General features: G+C 45.0%; 1 protein-coding gene across 4 annotated transcripts in view; it reads right to left on the bottom strand.

The window, feature by feature from the left end:
- Positions 1–11,831, bottom strand: part of fbxo31 (F-box protein 31) — a 30,715-nt gene extending 18,884 nt beyond the window's left edge. For 2 of the 4 annotated variants that reach the window (XM_060915020.1, XM_060915017.1), the window contains exons 1-2: positions 11,263–11,831; positions 102–173 (exon numbers count right to left, since the gene is read on the bottom strand). In XM_060915020.1, coding sequence (XP_060771003.1) covers positions 102–173; positions 11,263–11,692 — 502 coding nt within the window. In that variant the 5' untranslated portion in view covers positions 11,693–11,831. Of the gene's footprint in view, positions 1–101; positions 174–2,810; positions 3,006–3,216; positions 3,368–11,262 lie in introns of those variants that run through there. The other 2 variants (XM_060915018.1, XM_060915019.1) reach the window with 2 other exon arrangements.
- Between the last annotated feature and the right edge of the window lie 882 nt (positions 11,832–12,713).

Here is a 12,713-nt window from a genome sequence, read left to right as displayed (position 1 = left end):
TCATTTAATTTCGCAAATGAAAGCAGGCCAGTTGTTTAAATCTGATGCATCAGAGGTTCGCTACTTTGATTTTAAGTATATGGCAATAAGAGCATTCTTACGTTTGACATAAAGCTCCCGGCTGGATACCCCCGCCACCTCCATCTTACGCAGGTCATCCTTCATGCCAAATTCTGTAGAAGAGATTAACAACAGGAAAAAAAGACACGATGCTTAGGTTCATATGTGTAGAGTAATATGTAATACATATTCATTTGCAATTAAAGTGTTACTGCAAGCTACTTGTGTATTTTGCAACCTGGATTTTGTACACACATTCAGAAAGAATTCAAAGCTGCATCCCAATCTGCATAATACTCACAGAACAGTGATGCTAATTAGTAATAACAGTAAAGGTGTATGGTAGTATTCAGCTTAGGACATGCCCAAAGAGTTCATAACTCTGAGGATATAATTAAACGCCGTCTTCTCCTCAGTTGTACAGAAGTATTATGAGAATAAAATAACTATATTGTACACATCAGTGTGACTGTTACAGTTACTACAGTAAGTCGTAGGTGCAAACTGAGAACCTCTTGGTTGCTCCGCTCTAAGCTCACAGTGTGCTGCTGTCTATCCGACTTCATCAGCAATGGCGTGGTGTACCTCCAAGGCCAATACACATGAACTAGCTCATTAACCCAAGCTAGCTAGCTAAAATAGAGTGTAGAGGACAAAACTATCCTGTCTGATCATTTCCGATGTGTCTTTTTATTACCCCATCTGTATTCTATTATTTAATCTGTGTACAGTACTTTGTTCTCCAGCTTGTTAGACGCTTTAGGTACGAGCCAAAACACTGACCAATAAACACAGATTAGACAACAAAGGCAAAAAGACACTCCAGACGACTCACTCTCATCCAATATAACCAAGTATTTAAATGATTTAATAATTGCTTGGTTTACATTCTCATACTCTTTCCTGATTGGCTGTTGGCTCCATTCTATTACCAGGTACTCTGACTATTTTTGTGCATGAAGTACAGGCGTGATAATATTTGACATATCTAAGCTGATATACGGTAAATTTGCACAAATTTCCTTTCAAATTCGAACCTCCATTCTTGACACAGTGCTGACGGTGGAGTAGGGTATTAGGCAGAAAAAGAAATTTACCAGTCAAAAATAATATTTTATATAATCCTGATAAGCGCCGCAGGTGCGAAGACGAGCGCCGCAGGTGCGAAGTCCCTCTAGGGGGGTCTGGGGGCATGCCCCCCCAGAAAATTTTTGAAATTTAGACTTCATTTCCTGCATTCTAGGACATTTTCAGGGTGAAATGGCGTGTAATTTTTGATCAGAAATATTGCATATTTTTACTTTGTATTTTTTTCAGTTTCACTCCTGAATGTATCAGATGTATGTATGGTGTTTGATTTGGTAACAAAAGTGAAAAGAAAATAAACAACAATGAATTGTATATAATCTTTTGATCTAGTTACAGTATTTAATAAAAAAAAAAAACCAACAGTATTCTATTTTACCATACCCCAATGAAACCCCCTTGTTAATCAATGTATCACACATACCTTTTCTGTCTTTTTGTGGAAAAACGAATCAGTTTTTGTCACATTCAATTTGGGGCGTTTGTTGGGATTCATCTTGATCCAAAAGAGTGAGTCAGCAAAAAAAAAATGCGGTTCTCCCGCCAAGAAAGAGGAAACTACAACGCAGGGTGTTTGGCAATTTTCGACCAATCAGAATTCGCGATTTATTCAGTCCGCATGTTACAAGATTCAGTGCGGGCCAAAATGGCGGAAACGATGAAATATTCTGATTTTTCATTTCAAGTTTTCAGTATTTTTCGTATTAAACTGTGTTTCTTACGATTTGTAAATGATGGCGGAACCACACACGGACTGGCCATCGGGAGTAGCGGGAGTTTTCCCAGTGGGCCGGTGGTTCAGTGTGGGCCAGCGGAGAAAAAAAAAAAAAAAAACAGTTGCGCGCTGGCCTTTAATATGATAAGCAATGTTAACAGTTTCTTTAACAAACTGTTAACATTGCTTATCATATTAAAGGCCAGCGCGCAACTGTAATAAGCAATGTTAACAGTTTGTTAAAGAAACTGTTAACATTGCTTATCATATTAAAGGCCAGCGCGCAACTGTTTTTTTTTTTTTTTCTCCGCCGGCCCACGCTGAACCACCAGCCCACCGGGAAAACTCCCGCTACTCCCGATGGCCAGTCCGTGTGTGGGCGGAACATAACTGGATTTATCGGATGACATGTGGGAGTATTCATGTGCGAAAATTTTCGGCATTATCGTCCGTTTCAGTATCCGTCTGTGTGTATACTTGCCCGTTGAAATCGGCAATTGCCCGTCAAATTTACGGGTGGACGGGTCTCTGCCTAATACCTTACGGTGGAGTACTCGGACATGACTGTCAGGGTGACTCACAGGAGGTTAGGAATATATAATTTTTGTCCCCTGACTGAATAATATATTTTTCATTTTTAGCAAAAGGAAAAAAATCATATGTACTGTAGCTTTATGTATTCATTTATTGTGCACGTTTAAACTGTACTACCGTTTTCTTGCAGAATGTTTTGCAAGCCAAATGGGTGAGTGGTTGGGGTGGTGGGGTTTTTTAAATGTAAGCAATATCTGCATGGTCTATCTATGTACATGGGCTGTTATGATGTGGAGTAGTTTAATAAGGCAAATTAACTATACTGATGTATGAACAGAAATAAAGAATTGTAACTATAGTAAAGGTTTCCTCCCCCTTCCCAGAAACATGCCAGTATGCGGATTGGCTATTTTACCTTGCCCCTGGGTGTTGAATAATTGCATGAATGCATGCACGTGTGTGTATGATGTTTTGCAATGAACTGGTGTCCCATCAAGGGGTGTATTTCCATCTCACGCCCAGTGTTCCCAGAACAGACTCTGGATGCAACATGACCCTGACCAGGATAAAACGGTTACTGAAGATCAAGGTATCCACTGTATTAATGCATCTCAAACAATTAGAATATCATGAAAAACTTCAATATTTTCCATCAGTTACTTAAGAAAGTGAAAATGTAATATATTCTAGACTCATTACATGTAAACTAAAATGTTTCAAGCATTTTACTATTTCAATTTTGATAATTATGCCTACTGCGCAAAAAACCCTCAAAATATTAGAATATTTCATTTCATGTTTAAGTAAAACAGTATAAATACCGTGTATCTCTCAGTCTAGTTCAGTACACGCAACCACAATCATAGGGAAGACTGCTGACTTGACAGTTGTCCAGAAGACGATCATCGACACCCTCCACAAGGAGGGTAAGCCAGAGAAGGTCACTGCTGAAAAGGCTGGCTGGAAAAGGTGCACAAGCAACAGGAATGACTGCAGCCTTGAGAGGATTGTCAAGAAAAGTCAATTCAAGAACTTGGGAGAGCTTCACAAGGAGTGGACTGAGACTGCAGTTAGTGCATCAAGAGCCACCACACACAGACGTCTTCAGGAAAGGGGCTACAACTGTCGCATTCCCAATATCAAGCTACTCCTGAACTAGAAACATTGTCATTAGCATCTTACCTGGGCTAAAGAGAGAAAGAACTGGACTGTTGCTCAGTGGTCTAAAGTCCTCTTTTCAGATGAAAGTAAATTTTGCATTTCATTTGGAAATCAAGGTCCTAGAGTCTGGAGGAAGAGTGGAGAGGCAAAGAAGAAGAAGAAGAAACCTTTGTCACATGCACATTTCAAGCACAGTGAGATTCATCCTCTGCATTTAACCCACGCACGCACACACACCCAGAGCAGTGGGGAGCCACACGACAGGGCCCGGGGAGCAGTCAGGGGTTAGATAACTTGCTCAAGGGCACTTCAGACCAAGGCCGCCCCATGTTAACCTAACTGCATGTCTTTGAACTGTAGTGGAAACTGGAGCACCCGGAGGAAACCCACACGGACACAGGGAGAACATGCAAACTCCACACAGAAAGGCCCCCACCGGCCACTGGGCTCAAACCCAGAACCTTCTTGCTGTGAGGCAACAGTGCTAACCACTACACCACCGTGCCACCCACTAATTCAAGGTGTTTGAAGTCCAGTAAGTTTCTGCAGTCTGTGATAATTTGGGGTGCCATGTCATCTGCTGGTGTTGGTCCACTATGTTTTATCAAGTCCATAGTTAATGCAGCCATCTACCAGGAGATTTTAGAGCACTTCATGCTGCCGAGCTTTATGGAGATGCTGATTTCCTTTTCCAGCAGGACTTAGCACCTGCCTACAGTGCCAAACTACTACCAAATGTTTTGCTGACCTTGATATTACTGTGCTTGATTGGCCAGCCAACTCGCCTGACGTGAACCCCATAGAGAATCTATGAGGTATTGTCAAGAGGAAGATGAGAAACACCCGACCCAAAAATACAGACGAGCTGAAGGCCGCCATCAAAGCAACCTGAGCTTCAGTAACACTTCAGCAGTGCCACAGGCTGATCACCTCCATGCCACGCCGCATTGATGCAGTAATTCATGGCAAAGGCACCCCAACCAAGTATTGAGTGTATAAATGAACGTACTTTTCAGAAGTTGGACATTTCCGTATTGTAAATCCTTTTTTGATTCATCCATCCATCCATTATCTCTAGCCGCTTATCCTGTTCCACAGGGTTGCAGGCAAGCTGGAGCCTATCCCAGCTGACTATGGGTGAGAGACGGGGTACACCCTGGACAAGTCGCCAGGTCATCACAGGGCTGACACATAGACACAGACAACCATTCACACTCACATTCACACCTACGGTCAATTTAGAGTCACCAATTAGCCTAACCTGCATGTCTTTGGACTGTGGGGGAAACCGGAGCACCCGGAGGAAACCCACGCGGACACGGGGAGAACATGCAAACTCCACACAGAAAGGCCCTCGCCGGCCATATTAGATTAGATAAAACTTTATTGATCCCTTTGGGAGGGTTCCCTCAGGGAAATTAAAGTTTCAGCAGCATCATTACTGAATAAACAGAAAATAGAAAAAAGAGAAAAACTTCTAGATAAATTAAGTATTAACATATACAAATGTAAAAAATAAAATATGGAAAGAGAAAAAAGGGGGGAATATCTCAGGGCTTCCCACAAGCGCCGGCTGCCGACTACACAATTAAGTCCAGCCGGCTACTTTAATGACTATTATTTTTGTAGCCCACAGGCTCTAAATATTAATTTTCGATTTTAATAAAATTAAATGTTTATCTAACGGACTGACAATAATGTCAAACTGAACCGCACTCATTTAAGTTGTGATTCACGCTGTTTGTACTGATAATAACCACAAATTCCCCGCAGACTTCGTTGATCAAGGGAGAGTAACTCATCCGCGGCCCCGACATGCGGTGTGCGCGCGCACTCGGCGGAGGCAGTAGTGTGTCGGGGCTGTCGGAGGGAACAGAAGCAGAGAGAACGCTTATTTTGTCTCCGGTAAACCAGTCTTCTCTCGTTCAATTACGTGCTGGCATCAAAAGACACCGTTGGTTGTAAATGAAACCAAACTGAGTCGTTGGAGTGTATTTTCATACACAAATGGAGAAATGTTCGCTGAGTGTTTAATTGTGTAGCCCCACTGCAGACCGTTGTCGTTGTTAATTCATAGCATGCTCAGTTGCGTGAATGTGTCATGCACCGAAAATAAGAGATTTACAAGCCAGGAACGCCTCATGATGCAATATGTGAGCTTGTATAGCCTATTACTGATTATTTTCGGTGCGCAAATCAGTTTTCATTGGTGCATTAGCGTCTGGCATACACTAATGAATAAAAAAGATGCAATACGTTGTAGTAATAATAATAATAATAATAATAATAATAGAGCAGGGGGCGGCACGGTGGTGTAGTGGTTAGCGCTGTCGCCTCACAGCAAGAAGGTCCTGGGTTCGAGCCCCGGGGCCGGCGAGGGCCTTTCTGTGCGGAGTTTGCATGTTCTCCCCGTGTCCGCGTGGGTTTCCTCCGGGTGCTCCGGTTTCCCCCACAGTCCAAAGACATGCAGGTTAGGTTAACTGGTGACTCTAAATTGACCGTAGGTGTGAGTGTGAATGGTTGTCTGTGTCTATGTGTCAGCCCTGTGATGACCTGGCGACTTGTCCAGGGTGTACCCCGCCTTTCGCCCGTAGTCAGCTGGGATAGGCTCCAGCTTGCCTGCGACCCTGTAGAAGGATAAAGCGGCTAGAGATAATGTGATGTGTGATGTGATAATAGAGCAAATGTCTGAGAAATTAATATAGCTTGTCTATTACGCAGGCATACTTAAGGCCAATTTATGCTGACATCGCAGTCCTCGCAGATGGCGTCGCAGATGGCGTCTGTGTAGCCTCCCCACCTTCGCAGACGCTCTGCGCGCACCTCCCAAAAATTGTGACCACCGCAGAAGCCTCGCAGACAGCGTCGCAGACAAGAGGGCTCTGATTGGTCCACTCTACATCCGCTGTACACGCACTTCCGCTTCCCTACTTTCCCGGTTTGGTTTGTTTTCACGACCGCCATTTTAAAAAACACGAGCGAAGATGGAGCAGCACGAAGAGCGGTTGATCAAGGAAGTGAAGAAGTACGGACATCTATACGACTCCAGTTCTAGGCATTATAAGTAACCGGAGGATAAACACTCCACTAACCACATCCACCAACTACTCCTAGCGATTTCGCGCCCCCTTGCGTTGTGGCGGTGAATAACATCGCGCACGCCTATTACTCCCCGCTCAACAATAAATTACAACTGTCTGTGAAAAGCTATCTGCGAAAGCCTTGTCGCAAGAGCATGCAGAGGCCCTTAGGCTAATAATAATAATAATAATAATAATAATAATAATAATAATAATAATAATATGAACGGTTTTTGAATAATGCTCTCCTACTTTGAGTGGGAGACAGAAACACACCAGGAACCTCCCATCTCTCAAAACTCTTCCCAGAGTTGGGGGTAAAGATTATGCTGAGGTCAGCATGCCAACACTCATCAGCACCGGAATCCAAGTCAACCTCACTGAGGAGAAAGAAGATGAAGAGGAAGGCTTAATGGACAAAAATGTCCAGGTTGAGGGAGAAGGTGTGGCAAGCACCAGGGAGAATCTCAGTAGGGCCCTTTTTGAGCTGGGCATGGATCCTGATCCTGAATGGGAAGATAGTGATAGTGAAGATGATTAAGACGGAAATGGGGATAAAACTATTTAAATGTATTCTGAAGTGCTGGTAGCATTCTGGACTTTTGTTGAATGATATTTAACTTTTATTTCAGAGTATTTTTATTTGTACACTTTAGGTTATATTTTTGTCACTCTGACTGTTATTCAACAGGTTATAATGACCTGCAACCTCAGTTTGTCAGTCGAACGCAAGAAAAGAAAGATGATTTACTGCCATTTTACTTTGTATTTGAGTAAAGTGAATAAATAAATGGTCTGTGGAAAATACATTTAATCCTGGGAACTGCGTGCACAGGAGTTTATTTTGTGTTTACTACCCCCCCGGCTGGCTACTTATTTGTCATGGCTGGCTAGTATGAGCCTTAGTGGAAAGCCCTGTATCTAGCAGGAGAGGTAATGCACATTATATTGCACATTTATATTGCACATTGTCCAGTATTGCTTTTGTCAGGCTAGGCTACTGCTCCTTCCCATCCTCTGTCCTCCTGTAACCCCCCCCGAGAGGAGTTGTACAGTCTGATGTCGTGAGGGACAAAGGAGTTTTTAAAGTGCATATCACGGGTAAATTCAGGAGCAAGATCAATGTAATTCTCCTATTTTATATTAAACTTTGGTCAAATATCGGTCATATTTTGTGCAATTTTTTTACCTTGCGCAATACCAGAAAAATTCAGTTGAAATCAAGCCATTTGAGGTGAATTGGTCCGCCTCTGAAAAAACTTGGCATTTGGATTTCCCGGCAAACACTGATTTTCGTGACGTCACGTGCGGGACGCCTCCCTCTGAATCCTACGTCAGCGCTGGTTTGTTTATGAGAAAACGGCCTGGTGGTTTTCTGCAAATTTCTTCAACGTTATCATGTAATTATTAAAATGGTTAACAGATGTATCGTAGGAGGGTGTAGCAACACCAATCTTGATGGGATTACTACTCATCGTTTTCCAAAAGACTGGACAATGAGAAAGAAATGGGAGCGCTTTCTGCGAGGCACCCGGAAGCTGAGGACCAAAGCAGAGCCGAGAAAAAGACCAAGAAAATCGGCGATTCACAAGCTGACTGTTGCCAGGGTAAGAAATAATTCTGACATCTCATTATATTCTTCATTCAAAGGTGAAGTAACATTGCGCTCAGGTGACAATTCCATATTTCAATACAAAATCGCTAACTGCTAAACTTGGTCTACACAGGCTGTGCACTGAAGCCGTGCCAGCTCTCGCAGCCTGCTGGCGCTTCCGCAGGTAACGTCACGAATCTGGCTCCAGACTCCCTTGGGATTTTTCCAGACGTGTTTTGTTATTTTATTTTTTCTGCTGTAGACAGATGGCCTTGTGCAAAATTACCCTTCTGGATGAGTGTGTAAAGGGACATACTTTCATATAAAAAAAATGAAATTGGTCCACTTTAAGTCTGTTAGTCCTGCACTTAGGAAGGAGCATTCTGTCACTGAACAGACTCCTCTGGTTGATGATGACGATGTGCAGAAGATGACTAGCATCGTCTATGATGTTCAGTAGTTTGTCTATCGTCCTCTTCTCTGCCACCGTCACCACAGAGTCCAGCTTCATGCCGACCACAGAGCCTCATCAGTTTGTCCAGCCTGGATGTGCTGCCCCCCTTTAATTAAATAAAAAATACTAATAACTTTTCCACGATTTTCTAATTGTCTGAGATGCACTAATGTATGCATGTCTGCAAAGATTCTCAGTCATCCAGGTACATAGTAATCTGTGGTTGGTAGAAGAGAGCAACTGGACTTGCTTGAAGATTCTTGAAAACGTTTCACCTCTCATCCGAAAGGCTTCCTCAGTTCTATGTACCTGGAAAGGCTATCTCAGTTCAGTTCACAGATTACTATGTACCTGGATGACTGAGAATCTTCGCAGACATGTTTCTACGCACTTGGGGACGAGTTCCCTTCGACTGGTGCGGGAGTATGAGAGGACTTCCAGAAAACTGGCAGACTTTTTAGCCAGTGAGGATCGTTCATTTTTGTCAGCCTGGAACGGCCATCTCTGAACAGAGGTGGGCGTCTAATAGGGGTGTGCAAAATAATCGTCATGAAAATGCATCGCGATACTAACTTTCACGATATACTGCATCGATTCTTGACGCCAAATATCAATTATTAATTTTAAAAAATGAATAAATAAAATTGTATGAATGTATAAAATTGAATGAATTGTATTAATGGCAACTACCTCCAAAGTCGTTTCAATAAATTCAGTTATGAACTGAGTTGCTCTGAGTTATGCATCAATTGGAGACACTATCCAGATCGTACACAGCCACTGGTAATTATGCTCTATTTTTTTTTTTTTTACATTTTCACTGAAGTATGTTGAATATATCGCAATGCATCGCAATAATTCAAGAATCGTGATGCATCGTGATAGTATCGCATCGTGGCATGTGAATCGTGATTCGAATTGAATCGTGACTTCTTTGCCAATACCCACCCCTAGTGTCTAAAGCTGTGTTCACATATATACCGGTACGATAGTGGTATAACTACAAAGTATACCGGTACAGTTTAGTGCATCTGTCCACACTAGCGAGAAATGTTTGCGGTTTTCTTTCACGGTAGTTGAAATGCGCATGCGCAAAATGTTTCTGTGGTTACCGAGTAACTTCCTTCCGAGAATATGCCGGATGAAACAACGTGTGTGTGCTTTTTGTTGTCAATGTACAGTCTGCATTTCTGGTGGTCATTTATTCAGTCGAATCGTATAAAACGCGCAAGGCAGTTGAGAAAGAAACAAAGAAAACGAATCTCTGTTCTTCACTATTATTATTCAGCGAAGACATCGATTGAGGTGTGTAACTTTGCGCATTATATTTGTATCGATACAGAGCCGCTTCATCTGTCCACACTACAGCGAAGCGCTACAGTACCGATACTGTACCGGTACGAAACCCATACATTTGTGGGTTTCGTACCGATACAGTTATACCGCTACAGTACGGGTATAGTTGCTAGTGTGGACAGGTGTTGCGGTACGAAAGTAGTATCGTATCGGTATAAAATCCCTAGTGTGGACAGGGTATTAGACATCTTTTATCAGCCACCTACAATGCAGCCATCAGAATTCTGATTCTGATTCTATGACGATCCATGAGAGGATAAATACCTGATACTCCCTATTAGTCAGACAGAACTGAGGAAGCCTTTCAGATGAGAGGCGAAACATTTTCAAGGATCTTCAAGCAAGTCCAGTTGCTCTCTTCTACCAACCACAGACTAATGTATGCAATCTCATCTCATTATCTCTAGCCGCTTTATCCTGTTCTACAGGGTCGCAGGCAAGCTGGAGCCTATCCCAGCTGACTACGGGCGAAAGGCGGGGTACACCCTGGACAAGTCGCCAGGTCATCACAGGGCTGACACATAGACACAGACAACCATTCACACTCACATTCACACCTACGGTCAATTTAGAGTCACCAGTTAACCTAACCTGCATGTCTTTGGACTGTGGGGGAAACCGGAGCACCCGGAGGAAACCCACGGGGAGAACATGCAAACTCCGCACAGAAAGGCCCTCGCCGGCCACGGGGCTCGAACCCAGGACCTTCTTGCTGTGAGGCGACAGCGCTAACCACTACACCACCGTGTTGCCCTAATGTATGTAATATTTTGCAAATATTGTAGTATCAGTGGTACTCATGGCTTTGGATGAGTTTTATTGATAATTGAGCTGCTTTTAAATACCACTGGATTGGTTTTGTCCCACAGATCTGGCAACTCTGACCAAAGATTCCCATTAATGCTGAGCACAGTCTTGACTCCCATGTCTTAATATCCAGAAGGGTAGCAGTTCCTGTCCGAAAACAAATCGTAAACAATCGGAATAAGTGCCGATCACTGATGAGTGGAAATAAACTGATGTGTAGGCTGAAAGTGCTGAGAGCGAGCAGGGAATCAGACAGTCCGGACATGCAGAACCCAGAACCGCTGAGGGGCAGCAGCCAGCCCGCCCGCCCTGGAGCTCAACTATTTATAAACAAGGTCACATAATGTGATTTAACTGAGCAGACAGTCAGTGCCTCAGCTTTTCTCTACAGTAGATGAATAGATGTGCTGTTTACCTTCTGCACAGCGTCTTCTCCAGATCGTCTCGGTGCTGAGGATCTGTCTGAATGTTTTACACACCAGGGCCAGGCTGGGCAGCGCCGTGCCGGGCAGGGAGGAGAAGATCTCCACTAGCAGCTCGGGCGGTAAATCCAGGAGAGACCGCGGCGGAGGCGGCGCTGCTGCAGCGCAGGCCGTGTCTGCTTCATCCCCGGAGCCCGCGGCGCTGCGACTGGCCGAGGCGCCGCTGTCACACACCGCGTCACGGCTCCTGGAGCAGCCGCTGAGGGCCCGAGCTTTGCTTTTACCGACGATCTTCTCCTCCTCTTCTTCTTCTTCGTCCATGTCCACCTCGGAGTCGCTGTCCTGCTCGCGCTGGCCGTGTCTCTGTCTCCGCCTGCACCGCCGCGACTGGCCCACGCCACACAGCCTGGCACACACCGCCATCTGAGCTCAACGCCAACCGGCCGCCATTAATTTACTTTACTTTACTTCACATTACACTGCATTACATCAGCTGTCCGAGCGAGCGAACAGTTTCCCCGCTTCCCCCTTCCACCAGCTCTCTTCCTGCTGATTTGTTTCCTTTCCCAACTGTATTCTGTCAGGTCCCGCCTCCTGCATTTGGATTGGCTATCAGAATCGAACTAGCCCCCCCCACACACAGCAGCTCGTTGATTGGTCGGAGAGCAATTTCGTATTTCTATATGGGTGGCACTGTCGCCTCACAGCAAGAAGGTCCGGGTTCGAGCCCCGGGGCCGGCGAGGGCCTTTCTGTGCGGAGTTTGCATGTTCTCCCCGTGTCCGCGTGGGTTTCCTCCGGGTGCTCCGGTTTCCCCCACAGTCCAAAGGCATGCAGGTTAGGTTAACTGGTGACTCTAAATTGACCGTAGGTGCAAATGGTTGTCTGTGTCTATGTGTCAGCCCTGTGATGACCTGGCGACTTGTCCAGGGTGTACCCCGCCTTTCGCCCGTAGTCAGCTGGGATAGGCTCCAGCTTGCCTGCGACCCTGTAGAACAGGATAAAGCGGCTAGATGGGTGGCACTGTCGCCTCACAGCAAGAAGGTCCGGGTTCGAGCCCCGGGGCCGGCGAGGGCCTTTCTGTGCGGAGTTTGCATGTTCTCCCCGTGTCCGCGTGGGTTTCCTCCGGGTGCTCCGGTTTCCCCCACAGTCCAAAGGCATGCAGGTTAGGTTAACTGGTGACTCTAAATTGACCGTAGGTGCGAATGGTTGTCTGTGTCTATGTGTCAGCCCTGTGATGACCTGGCGACTTGTCCAGGGTGTACCCCGCCTTTCGCCCGTAGTCAGCTGGGATAGGCTCCAGCTTGCCTGCGACCCTGTAGAACAGGATAAAGCGGTTAGATGGGTGGCACTGTCGCCTCACAGCAAGAAGGTCCGGGTTCGAGCCCCGGGGCCGGCGAGGGCCTTTCTGTGCGGAGTTTGCATGTTCTCCCCGTGTCCGCGTGG

Source organism: Neoarius graeffei, chromosome 2 (genome assembly GCF_027579695.1).
Source record: "Neoarius graeffei isolate fNeoGra1 chromosome 2, fNeoGra1.pri, whole genome shotgun sequence".
Classification (NCBI taxonomy): Eukaryota; Metazoa; Chordata; class Actinopteri; order Siluriformes; family Ariidae; genus Neoarius; species Neoarius graeffei.
This window is presented reverse-complemented; position numbering and strand designations above follow the sequence as displayed.